General features: G+C 43.5%; 1 protein-coding gene across 16 annotated transcripts in view; it reads left to right on the plus strand.

Moving 5' to 3' along the window:
* NIN (ninein) overlaps nt 1–24,004 on the plus strand; it is a 94,675-nt gene that overhangs the window by 12,444 nt on the left and 58,227 nt on the right. For 10 of the 16 annotated variants that reach the window (XM_036917435.2, XM_036917476.2, XM_036917486.2 and 7 more), the window contains 3 exons: nt 8,453–8,534; nt 18,159–18,248; nt 19,789–19,958. In XM_036917435.2, coding sequence (XP_036773330.2) covers nt 8,453–8,534; nt 18,159–18,248; nt 19,789–19,958 — 342 coding nt within the window. The remainder of the gene's footprint in view (nt 1–8,452; nt 8,535–18,158; nt 18,249–19,788; nt 19,959–24,004) is intronic. The other 6 variants (XM_036917415.2, XM_036917493.2, XM_036917447.2 and 3 more) reach the window with 1 other exon arrangement.

The raw sequence follows: 24,004 nt of genomic DNA on the forward strand, positions 1-24,004 counted from the left end.
AAAATTTGATAGCTGTACAAATATGTAATTCAGCTCCGCTTTCCCACCTTTCATTTCACAGTGCGTGGGCTCTTTTGTAAGTGTCATGATTAATTTCATATAGCAGATTTTCTTGTTCATTCCCAATTCATTAAAAACTTCTAAAGATTTTTTTTTCTCTTATGCACATTTTACCCACTGAAAAGTAAATCAGAAATACAGAAATACTTTCTGGCAGTGATTATTGGGACTTGCCCTCTTGGTGCAAAATTACACTCGGTCATCAAATAGTACCCATTTGCAACTACCCCAAGCTCATCCTACTGTTTCATATTATTGATCTGAGGCTTTTTGAATGTGTTGGAGGAAATGGTGAATCTTTGCTGAATCTTACTGTTTACCACAGTTGACCTGAAACGATGAGGGCTGTTTTCTGATTCTTATTTGGTCCTGTGACTCTGTGTAAACTATCAATCATTCCAGTCCTTTAAATGAGCTCACATGGGGTTGAATTGAACTCCCAGATCTGTGGCTCCCATTTATAGATAAGAAATTCTGATTAAGAGGCTGTAAGACTTGCTTCCATTCTGTATTAATACTTTCTTGTCAAACTCATTGCAAAATTAACTCTAGCCTTGTACACTGTGAACCTGGAATCTCTCAGATATTCAGTCTGACAGGAAGCAAGGGCAGAGGGGAGAACTGTGAGGAAGGCCTTTGCTCTCAACAAGAGGTAGGAACAAAGGCTAAAAGGCAGTTCTCCTTCACCTACTTTATTTCGGTAATGACCATCTCTTCCCTTGGAGAAAGTATGGTCAGGAATGCTCATTAGATTTCTGCAGTATTCCACTGACACTTGTATGAGTAGCTTCCTGTCTGGGAGGAGTGGACTTAAAATTCTTCAGTGTCTGTTGCAGATTTTAGACTTCAGTGTTCATCTGTATGACAGGAAAACCTAAAATCCAGAACTTGGAAAAATACAGTGACTTGTCCAAGGTCAGGCAACTCATTTGAAGCAGCACCAGGATGGGAACCCAGAATTTCTAGTCTCAGAATTTGAATGCATGTCTCCACAGCCTCCTCAGACTGCAGATATGCAAAAATGAATCTCCTTCTGTGCCCACCCCATTCAATATCCCCCACCCGCCATTGTCTCCCCATCAAGACATACTGCTAGAGCACATTCTTTGAAGTCAGACCTGAATTCAAGTACTGATCCTTGCTGCTTTTCAGCCATACGGGCATGTTATCTTAAATATTAAGAGCCTCAGTTTCTTCATCTGTATAATGGGAAAAATAATACCCTCCTTATAAGAATGTTCTGAGGACTGACTTAGATTGTGTGTATCAAAGACTTATCACAATTAACTGCTGTGTCCTGTATCTCCCTGTGTGCTCCTGTCCTCCATCCCTTACATACCCAGAATGGATCTTTGGTAATAGTGACTTCCCACTAATGATTTTCTGAGAAGGCTCATTAGAGTGGAGAATGGATTTACTAGCAACTGTCTCATGTGGTGGTTTGCACCCATTTCCATCTGTAGGCAGAGCTGCTTGGATCAGGCTGGGAGTACAACTTCATACAGTTGCTTTAGCTGCCTCTTAAAATGGCCTTTGCCTCTTTCCACATTGTCTACAGTACATGACCACTAAGCTACAATAACCCAAGTGCTTTATTTAGAATAAAACATTTCATAACTATGTCTCTCATTATGAAACTCTTTGTGTCATTTCTCTTTGCATAATGCTATAAACACCATTTTCCTGTACATTGGCCTCTGCTGAGTCCATTTTTCTCTACCCATTGCAGTGAAGACTTAACGTTTAAATGTTCTTTCATCGATTTCCCTTTGTGTTACTCCTGTGATGATAGTTACGTGGGCCTTTGTCTTGTTTAATAAGATCACTGTGTGAATGCTTGGTTTGAGCCCTCTCATCCCAGGCCTGTTTGAAATTCTGCCTGTACGTGTGTGGAAACTGTATGCATTTGATCTCCATGATTACACAAGATGATTTTATGCAATGATAGGTCCCTTTTTCTACTTCTTGCTGCAGGTTTTTTTGTTGCTTGAGATAGCATTTGTTTCTTCTGTGGTGCTTAAATTCTTTTTTCCAGAAAGGCAAATTGTGTTTCTATAAAAGCATTCATATGAAATTTGGAGAGGAAAAGTAATGAAATAAATTTCTATTAAGTGGTGGTGACACATGACAAAAAATATCAGACTTGACTAGTTTTCCTGTTAATTTAGTTTAAATGTCATGTGTGTTTTTAGCCAGTCATGTAATTTTCCCATTGTTGCAAACTGCCCTTTGAGGCATATAAGATATAGGAGTGCTTGTAAAATGAATGGCAGCAATTATTATTCAAATGAGGGGGTACCAACCAGGGTTTGCACAGCTCAGAAGCTCGTTATCTTGTGTGATTTAATTGCAGGGTATATTTGGGAAGATTTCTAAATTTTAACATAATACAACAGTAAGGCTCCCTTGGAGGAGAAAAATGGTACTTAAAAATTCCAGTTTCTGAACTCAGTGAGCCCGCGGGTGCACAGTGCTTCACAATAGAGGGCATTTATTAATGTTTTGGTTCTGGGTTGTGCCCTAAGGGGCTTTTCTGCCACATCAGTATTCATGAGCACTAATGGAAAATAGCAGTCACCTGCCTCTATTAGAGAGCTGTCTTCTTGAAAGATGTGGAATTCACTGCTGTTAAAAGCCTAGGGTCCAGTGTCTGTATGCCCTTGCAAGAAGGAAAATAGAGATCAATTGAAGATTAAACCTGCTGTAATTGTTTTGATCAGCCTTGCAAGGTTTTTGTTTTGGATTTCTAAATTTTGGTTGGGGCAGATGGTGGAAGAAGGGCCAGGTAGATAGAATTATGGAATATGAAGAACCTCTGAGTTAATAATCATGTTTAGTCTTTTATAGACCTCTTTTCTTCTAAAATGTAGCTGATTATAATACATTTTAAGTCCATTTTGGAAACCTTTAAGCTCTGCCTGTGACTATCTTGGGAAAGCCAAATGCCAAAAAATTGTCCCTGTTTTCCTCCCTGAGTAGGATATAATCTTGATCAGAGGCCCCTACCAACCTGTTTTTGTCTCTCTCAGAGCATTTACCAGATTCTACCTTGTAGTTACTAATAGACTTTCCTCTCCTCTTCACCCATTCCCCAGAATCTAGAGTTTGGGTGATAAACTCTTTGAGGGCAGAGGTTCCTTAACTTCTTGACCCTGTATCCCCTGAAGCCCCCATGTACTGTTTTCAACCTGCTGTGTGCTTTACACTTTGTGGCTTTGTGCCCAGTTGAAGATTTGACTTGGGGCAGCAGAGGGATTCCCTGAGAGGTCAGACCAGAAGTGAAGCAGGTCTGGGGCAGTCAGGGCTGCTGGGCTGTGATGAGTCCGGTCAGAAAGCCTGGGTTCTCCAAGTAACCCTGTCACTTAAAGACGTGGCCTTGGGCAAGACGTGTGCCTTCTCTGAACCAGTGTCCTCAACTCAGAGGAGGATGCCTGTCTGGCCCATCTCACATGGGAGTTGTCAGCTGCAAATGACAAATTCCTGGAAAAGAGTGAACCTACACTAATACCTCTACTCATCTGGTATTATCCAGGACCCACATTAATAAAATTTTCTAGTAACTGGGTCTCTTACCCCATTTAGTGGCAGACTTAAAACAAAAAGGTTAAACCATTGGGGATTGAAAAAATTTATTAAAGTTTTGCCTTATCAAAGAGTATATTAAGCATCCTAAGTTCTTGGTCATTTTAAATCTTCTTGGTCTACCAGTTATTCTTCTATATTTTAAGGATTTAATACCCTCGGGATTGATGTAGCTGAACATAGATCGTTGCTTCAGCACAGAATTAACTTCGGACTATCAGGTTTTTGTGTACATGTGGCTTTTTAAAAATAGTTTATATAGTTTTTTTTTCTCCCTTTGACTAATTTTGGCTTTTAGAGGTATTTTGCCCCAGGATTTCCTCTCCCTGGACTTACAGATGCACAGGGGGATGTTTTAATCTAAGGACCTAGATGCCTGTTCAATAGAGGAAAAATCTCATATGCTAACTCTTCAAAGATTCACTGTTCTGTCATTCCTATCATTTTCTTCTTGGATTCCTACTGAATATATGCTCAGAGTGTCTAATCTCTCTTCCATGCCTCTGGCTATTCCTTCCTTAGTTTTTTCTTTCCTTCCTTCCCTCCTTTCTTCTTTTTATTTATTTATTTATTTATATTTTGGTGTCATTAATATATAATCACATGGGCAACATTGTGGTTACTAGATTCCCCCCATTATCAAGTCCCCACCACATACCCCATCAGCATAGTAAGATGCTGTAGAGTCATTACTTGTCTTCTCTGTGCTGTACTGCCTTCCCCGTGCCCCCACCACTATATTATGTGTGCTAATCATAATGCCCCTTATTCCTCTTCTCCCTCTCTTCCCACCCACCCTTCCAAGTCCCTTTCCCTTTGGCAACTATTAGTCCATTCTTGGGTTCTGTGAGTCTGCTGCTGTTTTGTTCCTTCAGTTTTTGCTTTGTTCTTATGCTCCACAGATGAGTGAAATCATTTGGTACTTGTCTTTCTCTACCTGGCTTATTTCACTGAGCATAATACCCTCTAGCTCCATCCGTGTTGTTGCAAATGGTAGGATTTGTTTTCTTCTTATGGTTGAATAGTATTCCATTGTGTATATATACCACATCTTCTTTATCCATTCATCTACTGATGGACACTTAGGTTGCTTCCATATCTTGGCTATTGTAAGTAGTGCTGCAATAAACATAGGGGTGCATATGTCTTTTTCAAACTGGGATTCTACATTCTTAGGGTAAATTCCTAGGAGTGGAATTCCTGGGTCAAATGGTATTTCTATTTTTAGTTTTTTGAGGAGCCTCCATACTGTTTTCCACAATGGTTGAACTAGTTTACATTCCCACCAGCAGTGTAGGAGGGTTCCCCTTTCTCCACAGCCTCGCCAGCATTTGTTCTTCCTAGTCTTTTCTATGTTGGCCATCCTAACTGGTATGAGGTGATATCTCATTGTGGTTTTAATTTGTATTTCCCTGATAAGTAGCGATGTGGAGCATTTTTTCATGTGCCTGTTGGCCATCTGAATTTCTTCTTCGGAGAAGTGTCTGTTCATATCCTCTGCCCATTTTTTAATAGGGTTATTTTCTTTTTGCATGTTGAGGCATGTGAGTTCTTTATATATTTTGGATGTTAACCCCTTGTCGGATATGTCATTTACAAATATATTCTCCCATACTGTAGGATGCCTTTTTGTTCTGCTGATGGTGTCCTTTTGTTGTAAAGAAGCTTTTTAGCTTGATATAGTCCCATTTGTTCATTTTTTATTTTGTTTTCCTTGCCTGAGGAGATGCATTCAGGAAGAAGTTGCTCGTGTTTATATTCAAGAGATTTTTGCCTATGTTGTCTTCTAAGAGTTTTATGATTTCATGACTTACATTCAGGTCTTTGATCCATTTCAAATTTACTTTTGTGTATGGGGTTAGACAATAATAGTTTATATGGTTTTTAAGACGTTGTTTTAAGTATTAAAAAATTACATTTTATTTTTGTTTGAAGGAGGATGATTAATGTCTTTTCTCAATCCCAGTATGTCAATAGTCCCTCCTTGTATTTACCTTGGCGTGCCCCTGTCTTCTATGTGCTGCTTCTAATCTATAGTGGTTTGGGAAGCAGGAAAATGAAGCATGTAAGTCAGGTTGACTGAGAATAAATAGCTCCTGACTTGGTACTGTGGCATTTCCCACGAGGAGTCCATGGGCTTTGTGATGCCCTCGGCTTTGGATGCCACTCTCTGTCCAGCTCTCTACTGTGCTGTGGATCACAGAGGTTCTGAGATGACCACCTCCATATAAACGAGGTTTGTGCTGTCTCTCAGGTGGGTGTGTTTGTATGAGGCCCAAGCATCCCTTGAATAAAGTATAACAAAGTCTAGGAATTTGATTGGGCTTAACTTCCAGGTTACAGGTGTCTTTGTCATTTTCCAGAGGGCATATAACTGAGGTACCTAGACCCCTGGGGGACCATCCAGCTAACACTCACAGAATTGGACTCTATTAGGACTAACTTCAGCAGGACTCTTTCCAGTTACCTCTAGAAGACCCAGCAAAGACCCACAGAGTCAAGTATCAAGGATTTGAATTCTCAAGGCACGGATCTCCCATCTGAAACAGGAGCCTCTCGCTGTTCACCTCTTTAACTGCGGAAGGAGAAACTGAGGTTCATTCAGGCCATCTCCGGTAGTATTCCAAGAAAGGAGAAACCCAGAGCCAGCCTCCCTGGCCACTGCAGGCTGGATCAGTGTCTCTGGCGTTGGGCAGCTGCGCAGATCCTGGGGGAGAGGCAGGCTCCTGGGCCCCCCTGCATGTGGCCCTCGTGGTTACTCTCAGGGCCAGTTGCTTTTCTGGAAACTATGGCTGTTTGTCTGTGAAAGTAGTGGGAACAGGCGCCCCCTGCACCTGTCATGGTGTTAACTACCCTTGCTGAGTGCTTAGGAAGTCCCAGGAAGTTCCAGGCTCTTTAGGGTGCTCATTTTTTCTCCTTAATGCCACCATAAAGGAGGCGGTGTCATAAATTACATAGAATCTGGGCATGCTCCTAGCCCAGTCCCTGCCTGCTTCCCTGTGGCAGCCCCTGAGAACATAAGCTCCGTGGTGGAGGGATCTGTCGCGCTCCTCCACTGCTGTGTCACCAGGGCCTGGGATACTGCCTGGCATGTGGCAGCTGCTCAATAACTATTTGTTGAATGAACTGTAAATACTAACTGTTAGATAGCCCCAATCCACAGGTGAGCAAATTACGACCGGAGAGGTTGAGTGACTGAGCCAGTTTGCAGCAGGGAGTGAGCGGTTGAGCTGTGGTCTGAACCTTGACCCAGTTCTGACCCAGCTGTCCCCATGCAGAGCCTGCGCTCCTCACCCTCTGCCTGACCCAGAGGAAGGAATGAGCCTGGAAGGCAGTAGGGCGTGCATGGCCAGCGCCCCTGGGTGGGAGAGCCCCTGCCTCTGTGCTGTTAGTGGGCTGGCCCATTGGGAAGAAGCCTTCCCCAGGGTACTGGACCGGCGGTGATACAGCGCCAGAAGCCCAGTCTGACTCTAGGACAGCAGCAGGGCCTAGCCCCCCTCCCTCCCTCTGCTTTTTTGAAGCTGATTAGTACAGCTTACATTTCTATAGTTTTTTTTAACCGTTTCATTTGCAAGCCCTGGCTCTTTAGCAGATGCCCTGCCTCCCTCAACAGACTTCTGCTCTGCTTCCATAGAGTATGCTGATTTTTAGTCTATACTATCTAAAGGAATATGATTTTGGAAAGTAATTTCAAGTAATCAAAATGAATGTGGCAGAAAAATCATGTACACTGTGGGAGCATGTGGTGAATTGCAAGCATATACAATCTTATGCCATGGGATCTCAGCGCGTCCCTCTCCTTTGCATTGATTTGCATGGATAAGCTATGATGTGATTTCTTTCCTGCATTGTTTAGATAACTAATGAGGTTTCCTGCTTCCCCAATTTAATTTGGAAGTGGTTTTTATCTGTCACCTATATTTAAAGCTCTAGGTAGTGTTTTGTAATGATGTCCAAAGAGACCCACAGCAGTGCAAAGGACAAATTTGCCAACTTGGTATTTACATATGGGCTCCTGTGTAAAAAGGTGCCATGTTATCCAACTAGAATTATGGTGAGAAGAAATACCATCTCTCTCTTCTTCCCTATGAGGAGGTTACAGACGTTTAAGTTATAGAAGAGTATACTTGGCCATAAAGAAAACCATTTTACCCCTTTAACCAAAGTGATATCCCAATTCTGAGTATTTACTTAAAGAAAACTCAGGTTCTTTCCTGCTTCAATCAAGGTAATTGCATTTTTAAAAATTTGGAAAAATTCTTCCCAAGGTTCTTTTATCCTTTGTGTTTGCTATTGATTTCTGCTTGTTTGTAGAATCACAGGGACCTTGGGAGATAAATATTATATAGCTGCCTCAGGCAAGACTATATTTAAGTCATCCTCCAAAGATGTCTTAAGAGATGAAAGCATCTTTGGGGCCTTGTTACAGTGGATCATTTATTTGGGAAGATTTTCCTAGTATCTAACCCAGCATCTTTCTCTTCTGGTCTTGTTCTGAGAAGTAAAAGGAGTTAAGAGTTGAAAACATGCCTTTTTCTTGAGTTTATAAATCAGGTTTTGCTATATAGCTTTTCCCCTTAGAGTTGAATAAATATTGATATCAGTGTTTGTGACGCTGTGGTGTCAGAAATATCAGCCTGTTTTCCCTTCAGCGCTTTAGAGAAATGAAGAGAAAAGACAACAAAAGCAGGTTACAACTCACTTAAGGCTGTCAGGATGCTCACAAATGGTTCTGGTACCTTGTAGATGGATTTGCTCCCTTATGGATGTGGAAACTATTTTGAATATATTTTTAATTGCTTATTTTTAGGTGCATTTTGACCAATTTAAAGAAGCGCTAATACTTATCTTGTCTAGAACTCTGTCAAATGAAGAACACTTTCAAGAACCAGGTAAGGGCGCTAACTTTTCTTCTCTGCATTCCCCTTTAAAAGTTGTCCATGGAAGAATTTGGGGACCTTGAAGCATGTCTGTGAGAGATTTGGGACATCTGCCTTTCCTAGATTGAGCAGTTATTTTCAGTGGCTTGTCTTTTGATATTAACATAAGAGCTCTGCAGCTGTTGAACACTAAAATGAAACTTCCTACCACAACAGCGTGTTATGAAAGAAATAATTGGATTGTTCCTAGGCGATATGTCAGATGGCGTAGCAATAACTCATTCCTGGAACAAGCAGCGTGAAGCTGAATGGGACTTCCTTCACCTTATTTCCTGTGTACATGGAAGAATATGAATTGGGGGGAATTTTGCCTGGGAGAAGAATGGCCATTCTAGAGGGAATATTATTTGGTCCTAGTGAGTGGATATCCCTTGGCTGTAGCCATTATCACAATACATTATAATTGTTTATCTTCCCCCTCTCAAGTGATAGTTCCTTGAGAACCATGTTGTTCATTTTTGTATTTCCAGTGCCTAGTAGAAGGCTTAACACATCTTAAGTATTCAATGAATGTTACAAAGTAAAAGACCTACTATTATACTTCATTGATTTTTTTAAGGGCACTATAGATCATAAAACACATCTTTAATGTATCTCTAAAAAGAAAAGTTGCTGCCAATCTTAATGGTAAAATGCCACTGACTGTAAGACATATCCTAATTCCAGGGTGTTTAAATGTAGAGGGGTGTGTGTGTGTGTGTGTGTGTGTGTCTTAGAATCAATGAAATATGTAACCTTTAAGGGGAAGGTAAACAGAGTTGACATTTGTATTACAATGCAGTCCAGTTTCATTAAAATCAGCAGTGCTTGGGCTAGGGCTGCTCATTCACCATAAGGGGCATGAGGGAATTTGGGGCGTAATGGAACGGTTTTATGCCTAGATTGTGGTGGTAGTTACAGAGTTTCTGAGCTTCCCCAGCCCATAAGATTGTGTACTGAAAGGGTAAAATATACTTGGTGTAAATTATTCCTTAATAAACCTGACTTTAAAAAAAGAGCACATTAAAAATATGGCCCAGTTTTTGAGACAAAAGAGATATCATTAACATTTTGTCACTACAAGGAGCCATTCAGTGTGACCTGTTTAGATGCAGCACAGACGGGCGCTCAGTTCTTGTCTTCACTGATGATCTAGTTCTTCACTGTACCTTCTGAAAAGCTCCAGATTCATATCATGTGTGTGTGCAATGCATGTATCTGTGTTTAGAGTCCAGATTGAGTGTCCCCTTCTCGCTTATGGTGACCACTCCTGCGAATGTACAATCAGCTCTGAGGCCCGTCAGAGCTCTCTAGAAGGGAGTTTATGGCCTTCTTGAGATTTTCCAGATTAACGAGGATTTCTCTAGATGACCACTAGTGGAACAGGGACTTCTGTTTCCTATGGGGTTTCTCACAGTTTTTGGGTACTTTTACTGATTTAAGGTTGTCTATCATCTCGATAACAATAGTGCAAGATCTGGAAGCCCTGAACAGAACCCTGGTGATATCACCACATGTCAGTTAGTGTGCGCCTGGGTAACAAGAGCGTGAGTCCGTGTGCCTCTGTGTGCTGACAATGTGCTTTTAGGCAGGATTGAATGGGCAACCCTACCATTAGTCCACATGCTCCTTTTTCTGCTCTTTCTTCAAAACCTGTATCATCACCTGCCAGAAAATTGTCACAATAAATATACAGATCTACGGTGACCCCAAATATGAAGGATGCTTTCTAGAGTTGTACATTGTTGGGATCTAAATAATAGGCTGAGGAGGTAAGCAATGGTTGGCCAAGCTTGGTTAACAGCTAAGAAATCACATTTATGAGTTTAGCTCCAGATGGTGGATTTGAGTTATGTGTGTGCCTCGCTGCTGTGCAGGCTGAGACTGTAATTTGGACACATCTTCCAGGACAACACACAGAAGGGATTTTTCTAGTTTCACTGTGCTCCATCCTTTGGGGAAGTGGTGGCAGACCTTTATTATGGAGCTGCCCCAAATCAATGTAATGAAGCACCCAAGTACCTACTGGTAGCCTTTCATCTAGCATTCACATGGCTCCCCTAACATTTGGCCTGGCAGGATGGACTCTATGGTTGCACTTGTGCCTGCAGAGTGTTTGATCTCACGGGTGGCAGGGAGTCAGTCCCTCCTCCCATAGTCCTGGCTTTGTTCCTGAGCACCTCTGCTTCTCAACAATCCCCCCGCCCCCCAGCCCCCCACTTTCTCTGTCTGGCCCTTCCAGTTATTCCCTGGGGACCATGTGGTTCTTCCCACTGAAGCATTCTCCCACCCACTCTACAGTGTGTGAGTCACCCCCACAGGCTGACTGGCTTGGCTGCTGAGAGTCAGAGAAGGAAGGGTCGGGACTCATATGCAATATATCAGGAGGCCACCTGAGGTCAGCCCTCCTTCCCCTCTATGAAAATAACTACTCCTTAAATCCTAGGCCACATCATTGTAGGGCTGGAGAGAACTCTGCCACTTTATCCATGAGCAGGTTGAAGCCTGATGAGGGACATAGCTTAATTGAAGTCTCACAGATAGTGGCAGGAGAGGATGCTGCCACCAAGGGATGTGACTCCAGGAGGCTTTGGTTTGAATGGTAACCCTCCAAAGGAGGAGCTGAGGGCAAACCCCATCCTCAGTCATGCAGACTGGCAGAAAGGTTCCGACAGGCGGCCAGAGGCAGCAGGAAGGTGTGAACAAGAGCAGATGTCCCCTGATCTTCGGTGACAAGGATGCCTGTGTCCTCAGCATTATTTGGCTACTTATTTATGTGCTTAATTCATCTTCTTCCATAACGGGCTGGGCCTGTGGCATTTTGTCTTGCCTTTTCAAATCAATAGACCTACTAGACTTTGGGAGAAAAGATTACTCTTAAACTATGGACAGTGACTGAAAAACTCAGAAGGGCCATAGTGCACAGCCTTAGGTGGAATGGGTCATAAATTGGTATTTTATAACATCTAAGGGTTTTATAAGCTAAAAATAGCAGATGCTGCATGGGGGTAGTAGTACAATGTAGAGAATATAGTCAATGATTTTGTAACATCTTCCTGTGTAGAAAGATGGTAATTGTACTAGTGGGGATGAGGATTTAATAATATGCATTTAATAATAATTGTTGAATCACTGTGTTGTGTATTTGCAACCAACATAAGATTATATATCAATGATACTTAAATTTTTAAAAAAGGCACCAGATGCTGTACCAGACTATAATATAGAAAATTCAGCTTGATATGGTGGAAAGGCCCTTGAGCATGGAGTTATGAGGTGCTGGCTCTGTCTGCCCCTCTGATTGGATGGCCTCATAAATCATCGCCTCTGTGGCCTTTGGTCGCCTCATGTGAACATGGTTCTGCTGGGAAATACTCAGAATCCATTCAGCTCCAAGATTCAGTGGTGTTGTCTCTTAATAGTTAATGACATCTGAATTTATGAAAAAAGGTAGCTTTGTGTTTCTGTAAGATTTTACCTAACAAATTCACACTATACAGTCCTGCTTCCTAAGGACAAATGCAGAGAATATTTCATGCTTTTACATTCTTCTAATAGAAGGCAGTCATATATAAATAGTACAAAAACAAAGCCATTACAGGGTTTGGAACAGATAGAATAAGGTCATTATTTCCATAGTCTTGGGTTCTGCCATTTATAACTCTCTGACGTACAGTTCTGTATTTTTAAAATTAGATGATCTTCGCCATCTTTTTAGCTCTGACATTTATGATTCTAAGACTCTTAGAGAGAGGTTTTTGCCCCCTAAAAACAACAACAATATAACTAAAAATACTGAAATTCAGATAAGGGCAGGACAATGGATTGGGAATGCAGGGAATCCTTGGTAGATTTCAAACTGATTAATATTGTCTGTGGTATAACTCCCTCTTATCTATGTGTACAATTTAATTTTTAAATTATCTTCCTGGAATAAGTGAGGGGCAACAACTTAACTATTAGTTATTCAATTTGCTACAGCTTTGGATTATAGGATTTTTGTAATGGAAATCCTTGCCTGGGCCCTGAAATATGTGACATCAACATGCTCTCTGGATCTGCTCTCCAGAGATTTTGTCCTTGTTTGATGCATCTTGCATTAGATCCCTGTTCAGTAGCAAATGTTAGCATAATGCAAGAAGCCTTTCTTTCCCTGTTATGGTTAATGTAAAATATCTTTTCTTTGTTTATCTGGTGAGGAAAAACTCAGGTTTGGAAAAGCCAAATAATTAGAAACATAAGACTGGGCATGGTTGTGGTGCAGGTGATTGGGATTATTTGTAAGAACATTCCTAATTCCAGTAACTGTTATGATTTTAATTACTGTCCTTATATTTTGAAGAAGCTGTAAGTAGAATAGCTGTCTGTTCATTCACTCAGTGAGAAGGCATCGAAGCAGAGCTTATGGCCAGGCAGTAGGCTAGATCTGATCTGCAGTGATTGAAGATTTATGTTTACAACTGGCTTCAGAGACCTTGGGCTAGGCACTGGCGTCTGGCTATGGGCCTTATTTTTAGGAGGCCTATACACAGGACTCTGCAGGCATTTTCTGTCATCCTCTCTTTGGTTAAGTAAGGTAAGTAAGAACCTATTCCTCTGTTCTCTTGGTGTCTATGACATGCAAACAGTGAGGATGAGAATATTTCTCCAAAAGCTAAAAGCAAAATAAAACCACTACAGCTACCACCACCAATATTAAAAGAAAGTGGTAGGAGTCAGTTCATAGGTCAGAGGGAATTGGAAACATTCATGCCCACTGGTGGTCTAGTGGATTGACAGGACCTTCCTGGAATTATATAAAACAATAACCCAAAACTATAAAAATGCCTTTGACTAATCAATGTCATTCTCAGATTTTATGCTACAGAAATAATTATGGGTGTGAACAAAGATGTGGATATAGTCATTTAAAATAGTGGAAAAATATATGCATCAAGCATAAATATTTGACATAATATTTGACGGATATTGGTTAGGCCAATTCTGACATGTCTGTGTAATCAGAATAAGCAGCTATTAAACTGTGTTGGAAAAGCCTATTCATTGTGATGATTTTACTGAGGTAAGAGGCAATCTTTAAAAAAATACCTCTGTGATTACAGCAACCAAAATACATTATTTAAAATTAGATAAACTGGGCTGGTGAGAATTTTGATAGTGAAGCAGTTTCTTTGGGGACCATGCCAGTGTTGTAAGTTTATTTCGGCTCCAGTGTATGAGAGGGTTTCCAAACTGGGGACATGAAAATGACAGTGTTCTACAGCCAGTCTTGGCAAATTGGCATGTCCCTCTCATGTCAGCCCATGGATGCAGGGAAAGCTGACAAAGGAAGAGGACATTTGGGTGCGAATGAACTGGAGGCAGCTCCAGTTTCTGAGGTGAGGGGCTGGATAATGTCCTTACGCGTTTGCCACAATCCTTAGCTGTTACCAAGAAGTAAGGTCAGAGAAATGTGCTTCAGGATACAGGGTTGTGAGCCTCAGGCTGCTGCTGGCCACAGAGGATCCTGCAGGGAAGGACCTGACAGGTGTGGCTGGAGCTGCCCGGACCCCCTGGCAGGGCAGTGACCTTGCCCCCCGTGGCTCTGGATAAGGAAGCTAAGCCTTGGAGACCTCAAGTACTCCTGACCTTGATGAGGATGGAGGGCCCAGTCCAGGTCCAGTCTAGGTCCTCTTGAATCCAAAACTCAGGCTCTTCCCATGAAGCCCCACCACCTTGGAAAGCATTAGAGTCCAGGTGGGTAGGTAATTCTAACATGTCAAATGCTTTTAGAAGAACATGACCATGACCATTATTAGATTGGTGGCTATTTACAGTGCAGATTGCCTTAAATTCCTAGAAGAAAAGGTTCCTGAACGTTGTGCCTAGCAGTTACTTGAACGAAATGAGTTTTGAGTCAGGCCTTCAACAGTGGGGAGGATTCAGTTAGGTGAAATGGGAATCTCTGCCTCCTTTCCCAAATGGCTCAAAGTGCAGGGCTCTAGGAGAAGGCTGGGGAACAATCCTATCTTCACCATTATCAACTCAAGAGTTTTTGCTGTTACTAATGTTCAACTGCTTTAGGGTTTAAGAGACCATCTAGTCAGACCAATGAGCCCTAGGGGTAGTCAGGAGACACCCACCCACCAGGCCCCCTTGTGGGGTGCCAACCTTCCCCCACAATCTTCCCTCCCAGGTGAGGCTAATCAGAGCCACCCCCATTACCTTTGCACCCAGAAGCCCCTGTGTTCCAGCAGGAAACATCATAAAGGGTGGTGAGAACTGCTGTGGATATGCCTACAGCTCCATCATTGCACCCAGTGAGGACTCAAATGCCCCCGTGGAGCATGGGCATCTCATATGGCAGCTCCGGGCGAGGGGAGCCGCCAGGGCGTGTGGTGCTGGCGGCCAGGGACAGCTGCCTTGGAAGGGGCTGTGCCCACAAACTGCACGGCGACAACCCTGCTTGCTGCTGATCTCCTGCAGAGGCGGGGAGCCCACTGAGGGGCAGAGGGGTGGCGGCAATGTCCGAGGACTTTCCTGATACCCTTTTCGTGTTGCTCATTCTCTCTTGGCCTCTCTTCTCCCCCACACCTCGGGCCATCCCCCTCCTCACCCCTTTCTTCTTTCCACCTGCCCAACTCACCTCTACCCTTCTCTCCATTCCTGCTTGGTCCCCTCCCACATCCCTTTCTCCCCTCCCTCTCCCTCTGTGGGCTTCTCCATCTCCAGTCCTCTTCTGTTCCACCCCCTTCTCTCTCTCTCCATCCTTCTCTCTGTCAGTCTCTCTAATACTCCTCTCTGTCTGTCTGTCTGTCTCAGTGTCGGTCTCCCCTTGGATTCTTTCTCCTCCCCTTCCTTCCTCCCAGTCTCTAGGGTGGGGTTGCACCCTGGGTGATTGCGGGGTGGTGGGGGCTCCCAGCAGGCGAGGAGAAGGGGCTGGGCCGCGGGGCTGGGTGGTGGTCGTCCGCTGCGCCCTTGCCTTTTCCCAGGGAGGCTCCTTGGAGGTGCCTGTCGCGAGGCTTGCAGGTGCTTCATTTTTTAGTCATCTTCAAATGGGTTTCGAGAATCCTGTAAGCTCAACAGAAATGCAGGATGGAGGGCCTCAGACTGGTGGGGATGATTTCCCGGGCTAACTAAATGGGGCAGAAGGGAAGCAGAAAGCAAGGGCCTGCACGATCAGTTCCAAAATAAGACGATCAGCACCGTAAAGGCAGGGCTTTCCTCTTTCCAGAATATATCTCAGGTCAGTTTTGGAAACAGGAGTATTGTAGTAAACAAATGATAAAATATCCATTTTGTCCCTCAACAGGTATGACATAATGGCTTTGTCCATGGCAGGTGTTCAATAAATGTAAATTAAGTGACTCTACCTGCTACTGGAGGCATCTCTGAAGCTCTCCTTTAACTTCCCGTGAGTGTGCTGTGGACAGCACTTCATTCCAGCCCTAAGCTTGTGTTTTGCTGAGAAAGCACTCACTGGATATAAATAGTGTTTAGGCTTTTGGATAGGGATTGCCTCCTCCTCCTGGGTCCTCATTTCCTTGCCCTCGGCTGTTCGTGGAGCAGAGTGTTCCAAGTGGCACCCTTCACCACACGGGGCTGCAGTCAGTCCCCGGAGAGAGGAGTGGGCTCCGTCCTGCCCAGAGCTGGAGAAGAAAGGGAGTTGGGAGAGGCCTGGGTGGGTGAGGGTCCGTTGTTTTCCCTGCCTGTAGCTGGCTTATCCCGAGTGCTCTTTCTCCCTGATACTGTCTTTCAGTTTTCCTTTTACTGTAAGTGCAGGACCTTCTGGTCAGAAGTCTTACGTGCGCATGGTGGTTCATCCTGATTCTAGAAGGTGAACATTGTCACAAGTCTGGAGTTTCTCTTCTTGGGACAAATGAGACACGGAATAAAGAATGTGGTGTTTGAGTAGCCAGTTTTCATTTGTAAGGCTAGAAATGGTATTTTTATTTTTTTATCTTTTAAATTCCCCAGTTAAGATTTCGTTTTTCTACTGCTACTGTTGGTTGCTTCCATATTACTCCAGCATCTTTAGGGGATTGAATCAAGGTTTCTCTGTTGTCCCCTACTCATAACCAAGTGTTGGTTTTGGAAAAAAACTTAGATGGTCTAAACTAGGTCAGGTAGCACTGCCTCAAAGCCTCGGTACTGTGACTGGTGCCTCTCACAATAAGCTCTCCAGGGAGGGGGGTCCAAGACTGCTCTGGGCAGGCTGCCGTTGACTGTCTGCCTTCAAAGCCCATTTTCATTTTCATGTAGTGATGCCAAATAGGAGAGATGGAAAACAAGAAAGAAGGGAAAAATGACTTAGAGTCCTGGCAGTCCAGGTAGAATCATAAATATACGTTCAAGGAAATAAAACACTGAAAGCATGGCCGTCTTTTATAGGTTGTGCATTTCACTGGCATTTCATAGCACTCCTTGGAGTTCATGATTGAAGCAGTTACTTACACCTACAATAAAGGAAGCTATGTGCTGCAAATAATTTCATTTCTTAATGCACCAAATGACCCCCTATTATTTGGCATAGATAAAGTCGTTCCAGGAAATATGAACTGTGAAGTCCTGCAATATGTAAATTACATCTGCATGTGCTCAGCATGTAAATAAACTTTGCCCTGGGGATGCGGTTTTGCATGTCTTCACTGGGCATGGAAGAGAGGGGGTAAAGCATTCTTTAATTTGGTTGTGTAAGAAGGTTTTACAATCTGTTGGGTGGTCTGCTGCTGTGGACTTCTCAAGGCCTGAGTGAGGCTGCTCAGGAGGCTCAGTGTCTTCATATGCTGCCACAACTGTGGCTGTGGACTGTTCTCTCCAGAAATTCTCACTTTTACTGTTTTTCTTCCTTTCCTTTCCTGTCAGTGCAAAGATACTCATGCTGTAACCAGGAGAGGGATGTGTGAGTGAGTCAGTCAAAGAAGTAAATATTTTAGTTGGTGTGAATAGTCTTATTCTTTATTGGTCATATCAGTGGTTTGGGAAATTCAGTATGAGGAGACCTCACCACCCTGTTTTTCCTGTGTGTGTTGATCTTTATTCCAAAAAGAGTACATGGTTTAGTAGATCTATGTACATTCTATGGAAGATATTAACTTAAAGGCTGCTCAAAAATATTTATAATAATAAATAAGTAAATGTTTGAGTTCCTGGCAATGCAAAAGTAAATAAATAAACCGAAACCCCAGAGGGTCCCTAAGGATTCACAATCTCTTATCTTTCTTTGCTTGGTACAAGAGCTGTTTCAAATCTACTACTGCCCCCAACATGGCATGGGGTATTCAGTGGTTAATCCTAAATAGGGAACCTTTCATCCACAGGTAGGCTTTGGATGAAATCACAGTGTTTTTTTTTTAAGATGGATGCTCTGTCCCACTACTTTTGTCTCTGAAAAAATGCAACATGCATTAGGAGTTCCTTGGCCACAACCATCCCCAGACCGTGACTGTGTTCTCACGCTGAGGAAACACGGTGTTTCACTTTCCAGCATTAGGAGTTTTCCTTTTAATCTCATCTAAGCCCCCATCATTGCTAATGGTGTATCTTGTTGTCTGCCAGTAAAATTTAAGAATATGTAATAAATTCAAGATGGTTCTGCATTGCCTCTTATCTGACCAGCATCTATGGGTGTCAGCTGCGAACAAGCAGCTCGGGTGTCTGGGCCGCTCCTGAATACTCACAGGCTGACACACTGCCTTCCGATAAAAGGTACCTTCAAATATGCATGTGATTTTCAATATAAATTGTATATGCTTAAGCACTGCCTGTAAGAGAATCGCTCGACCTAATAAAATGACTTGGCTGGGACTTTTAAAAAAGTTGGGTATAAATATCACTAGAATTACAGATCAAGCATAAATACTTCACTCTGAGCTTTGCTGAGCATATTCAGAATGCTTCTGTCCACATCTGTGAAATCTGAGCTTATACCAGAGGAAGGGCATGAGGTGAGGCAAGGACAGAGCCAGAGTCCCCAGTCCTCCTGGGGAAGCTACTGCAAAGTAGTGGCTAGTCCCACACAGTTTCAGTGGTGAGAAGGGAGGGTGTTTGTTCCTTTAGCTCTTACCTAATCAGCCACCCTCATCTTGATGATATGTGTGCATACCTCATCTAAAAATCTACACGTCTGAGTCCAGACATACCTTGTTAGGACTGTCACATTCAAACAGAACACATAGTACATCCTCCAGAGAGACACTATATGTCTGTGTGGATGATAAGAACTGAGATCAAAGCATTGCCAATGTTTTGTATTTTAATGGAGTATTTTACTCTCCTAGTCCGGTGCAAGGTGCTAAGTCTGTATCTCAATGGCATATGCATAGAGTGAAGTATTTACTTGATTGCTTTGAATCTGTCCATTATAAGGTCGGTGGGTAATGGTGGTGGTTATGATGCTGGTGGCTGAACAGGGCTGGTGGTGGTGCAGGTGGCGAATGTTGAACCCAAGACGTGCTCTGTCAGAAGGCTCAAATCCTTCAAGATGAAGAGATGGTGGCACTCACCTGGTACATATTCCTTTTTATTTTGTATAACACTGAAGCTCATAAAGAGAGAGAAGCATGATACACCATTATTCATGACCCAGTTCTGCATTTGCTACTTTATTCAACAGCTTTACATTTTATAATGAGGTCTTGATGCCAGGTATCATGTAAGTGATGAGCTGTCATTAATTGATTAGGATCCATTGTGTCAGTTTCTTTGTTCTGTCATCTTGCTTGTCTGATGGATCAGAAAGTGGGATGGTTAACAAAGGCGTCACTGAGGTACAAGAGGGTGTGTTTCAGACTAATTGGTGTGAATACTAACTTTACAGTGCTCAAATGGTATTCATTTTATCATTTTCCAAGATTTCCTCCAACATGTCTCTGTTAATATGATCTGTCCCTCTCCCTTCCCCTCTGTCTGCAAAACGGCAACTTAATAAACAGAAAAGCAACTCCAACCCCTTGCTATGTCCTGATCTTAATTCTGTACTTTTAAGTCAACTCCCTGCCTGCCGGCACTGCACCTCTCCCATCCTATACAGAGATATAATATACTTGGGGTACTGTAAATCATTCAGAATTAGAAGCTTGCTCTGCATCTGACCTGGTGGCTCATGTACGCCCACGTCCACCACAGCTGGCAACGGTGGCAGTTTATTTTGGGGCTGGTATAAGAGGCTGTGTGTGACGGTTGTGAGTGTCAATTAAGAGCTGTGATTGTCATGTAATGTGGCCTCGACTCTTGTCTTCTTGCCCAGACTGTTCACTAGAAGCTCAGCCCAAATATGTTAGAGGTGGAAAGCGTTATGGACGAAGGTCCTTGCCTGAGTTTCAAGAATCTGTGGAGGAGTTTGCAGAGGTGACAGTGATTGAGCCACTAGATGAAGAAGCACGACCTGCACACATGCCAGCCGGTGATGGCAGTGAGGTAAGGGCAGGCGCAAGTGCGCCCATCCGGACCACAGGGGCGGGCATGCGTGGGTACCCGCGTCACTGTGGCTCAGAGACAGGAGAACGGGGGGTATATGACGGCTTTTCTCTGCCCACTACCTGCCAGTCTATCACCTGCCTTTGGGTTTACATCGATCTCTGTACTTTGAATGTTCCATCTCTGCTTCAACGTTTGGAGAGCTGACCTTTCTGTGTGAACTTTATATTGTCAGTTCAGTCATTTTCATGCTGTTTGGGGTCTGCCACTTCTAGCGCTTCTTGGAACTCTCTCTCTCCTCCATGGCACTGTTGTTTTTGGTTATGTAAAAAGCTAATCAGTCTCCCACCTGCAAACTATGAAATAGCATTCATGAGAGGGAGGAAACGAAAGCAGCGTGTTCAGGCATTCTGAGAGGCGGCACCTCCTCCTTTGTGGCAGGACAGTGCGGCTTTAAAGCTTGGGTCTTGTCGCGGCCTCAGCTGCTGCCATGGTGCCTCATGCTGAGTCTGTGGTGCACAGCTGCGGCCAGCTTTCCAGCAGCCAGAGGACCTTCACCGGCCTCCCTCATCACCCTTCTTTTATTTCCCACATCACCATAATCTACCAATAAAGAAGAAGCAGTAACATTTTCTTTATTCTTTCTTTATGGCTCATTTACCAGCATGCCATTTATAGAACATGATTGAAAATGCCATGCTGAGCAAGCTCTAAATATTTCTTGCAAATCCCAGCTCAGAGTGGAGATGCAAATATTGCAGATATTAATATAAACTGGAAAAGAGACAAAGTACTTCAACTTAAAGATTGTTGATGTTGAGTGTGTGCATGTGTGTGTTCCTTGCTGTCCAGTGTCCACATGCAGCTTGCTGAAATCTGCAGGAAACTTGCTCCAGTAATGTCTCTAGCAGTCAGATGTCTAGCATCTTCAACTTCCTAGAAAACCCATTAACAAAAGGGAACTAGGAATTGCCCAGGTACCAAACAGAAATGAAAGCAGCCATAAATCCTGTAGTTTAGAAGATACATGACTGGTCTGCTGATCAGAATGTTGCACCATTGTTTAAAAACAAGTGATATCTGTCCTCCTGAGTACCCTCAGAAGTGAAGGAGCAGTGGCAGAAATGTGAGCAAGAAGAGAGAACAAAGCAGCCGGAGAAGAGAAATAGAACCCCCCCAGATGGTGTAAGGGGAGTGTGAGGCTGAGGACAGGGAAGGCCCTGAGGACAGTGATCTAGCAATAAAGGTAAGAGTTAAGGTCTGAGTTTGGGAAAAATCTTGCTGCTTAGTCTTAGTAAAGGGTACATTAGGAGAATCGTACTTTAGTTTCCCGAACTTCTCTGAACCTCTTAGGCATGACCTGGGTGCTATGTGTGGAAGCTTTAGTGCTACGTGTGGACATCTTAGTGTTCACCTACCCACCCTCCGTCGGACAGCAAATAGAGGCAGGGGAAGGGTCATTTGTCTCCATGTCTGTTCTCCTCTAGGACTCCTATGGACTCAACTCGGAGAGGCTGTTATATCCCACTCAGAAAGCCTACAGGAGTACCAGACAGCACCCTTTTACCCTGTCATTTTTAAACTGCTGAATGTGGATGCAAACCAAAGCTCATCCAGCTGTTTCCTTGCCTAGAAATGAAGTGTTTTGTGAGCTGAATGGAGCCTGTCAGTTTTCAAATCAATTCATCACTTAAAAAAGTTAATAGCTTCAGACATTTTGATGTTCTTGTTGGCAGTAAGAAGAGCCAGCCGCAGCTTTGGCAGTAACCATGGCTGCAGGTCACACATGCTGCCCTCACAGATATGTAGTCTGGCAGCACAGTTTCACCACATGTCGGGCTGTTTGCACACTGCTGTGTCCAGATAGCATTCCTGTTTCCTGGCCAGTTTCCATAGTAGCCTCAGTGATTCAGAGCCACTCAGTTGGCCAACAGAAGTTCATGCTCCTGGTAGCATGGGCTTGTGCTAGAAATACCTTTGTCTCTTCTGCAGAAGCTGTCTGGGTCTCTCGGAAGGGCTGGTGATTGTCCGTATTCTAGAGGGGCCCCCAGATGGGAACTGTGGGGAGGGGAAAATTCTCAGTGACCTGTGGGATTTATTTATTTGTAACTTATAAGCACTTCAGAATCTGTCAGGAGTTCTGTGTTGTACTGTTGGCATCTTTTTCTCCCTTGGTTTGACTGAGGCCCTTTTGTGTCTTGCCATTGGGTGTTAAGACCTTATTCCTTTGCTGTGTTCTTACCAGGGGCTCTTGCTTCCTCTCTGTGCCACTGGGCAGTATGGAAGGAGTGAGGAGGTCGCGTCCCCCGACATCAGTAGTTCACAGGCTAGTCGGGTGGGCAGCTGGCTCTGGGCTCGCAGACCCCTGGCTTCTGGCCCAGGGAAGGTGGAACTCCTGCCTGCCTTTGGACTGCAGTTTTCCCGCCTTCAGACATGCCTCATTTTCCCTAAAGTGACTTTAGAGTTTTTTGACAAAGGACCTGAATCTTTTGTCAGAAGTTAAATGAAGGGGAACCTAATTGCTGCTACCTAACAGGACACTAATTTTAGTTTGGATGAATCAAATAATTATTTTATCTGAGCAAATTCCTGGGGAAAGGTGAGCAGTGGAATGAAATGGTCTCACAAGTGCTGTCAAAGCTGTCCTCAGGGCGTCTCACTTCCTTCTAGGAACTCATCCTGTAGGGATAAGTGAGCGATATCCTGAAAGGATAAAACAGTATCCCCAGCCTTCCCTCTGGGGTTGTTCCATAGCAGGGGAGTTGCTAACACTGCGCTCATGCCTACACTCCCAGGTTAGTGGCTCACAGTGTTTTTCCCACATCCTTATCTGGAAGGCCTTCTTTCACATATATGCAACCACAGTTACAGGTCATTCTCGGCATCTCACTTCTCTGCAGTCTACCTGGAACTCCACCCCTCTCCAGCCACCCAAGAAAACACAGAAATGCAGGCAGTGAGCATCACACCATCATACAGGTTGCTTTCAAGCAACTACATTTCCTTTTAATTTAAGTCCCACATGAAGCTTCAGGCTTAATGAGGCACAGTGACCTGGAGTCCTCCCATTCATGGCACACCATGCTGACACAGAGCTCTGGGTGACAGTCATGCTGTTACTATGGGGCAGCAAGTGCTCCGCAACCTCGGCCTCATCCCCTGAGTAGAATACATGAGAATAAACCTTGTTATGAGTGCTTTCTTATTGTGTTTGACCTTTGCTTCAGTTCATATATGGTAAAGCCCTAACATAAATTATAAACATTTAATCGTGTCCATCCTGCTCACCCCCAGCGCGCGCGCGCACGCACACACACACACACACACACACACACACACACACACACACACACACAAGCTTTATTCAGGCAATTTGATTCTTTCCTACTGAAACAGAAAATATCTAACCTAGTCATTAAGCATGGCTCCCCTACCAAGTTGTTTACAAGGCCATAAAGCCATTCCATAGGGAAAGACAACTGTAATCTTGCTAAACTTTTGGCACTGAAATGTGTTTCAGAATTTGGTTTGGAAATCCTGAAGCAGAATGTGCTAGTTCACAAGCGACAGGCAAGTCCCTCCATCAGGCTGAAGCATACATATATTACCTTCCAATTCAGTATGTTTATCTGGCAAATGGGTCCCTTGGGAGTCTGACCTCTCATCTGGGGTGGTATTGAAAAGAAAGTGGTGATTTTTCTTTTTTCCTGGGATCATTTTCACTCAAGGCAATTCAGTTGGACATTCTATTCTGAGTTAATCCAGACTAACAAAGGCCACATTCTTGATTCTTGATTCCAGCATAAGGTATGAAAATTTTGATTGTCATTGTTTTTTGCTTTACTTAAGAAACAGAAGTGAGTTTTTAGGTTCCAAAGTGCATTGTTTTCCTTTTTATATGCTTACATGCAATGGCTACTGAACTGACCTTGAATGTCATGCTCACATTTCTTCTGAGGGTGAGTGGAAATGGGGGGAGAAAACAAAACTGATTGTCAGTTCTGTTCTGTGTTGCTTAGACCTGGCAGGAAGGTTGCCCAATTAAT

Source organism: Manis pentadactyla, chromosome 11 (assembly GCF_030020395.1).
Source record: "Manis pentadactyla isolate mManPen7 chromosome 11, mManPen7.hap1, whole genome shotgun sequence".
NCBI classification, from domain to species: domain Eukaryota; kingdom Metazoa; phylum Chordata; class Mammalia; order Pholidota; family Manidae; genus Manis; species Manis pentadactyla.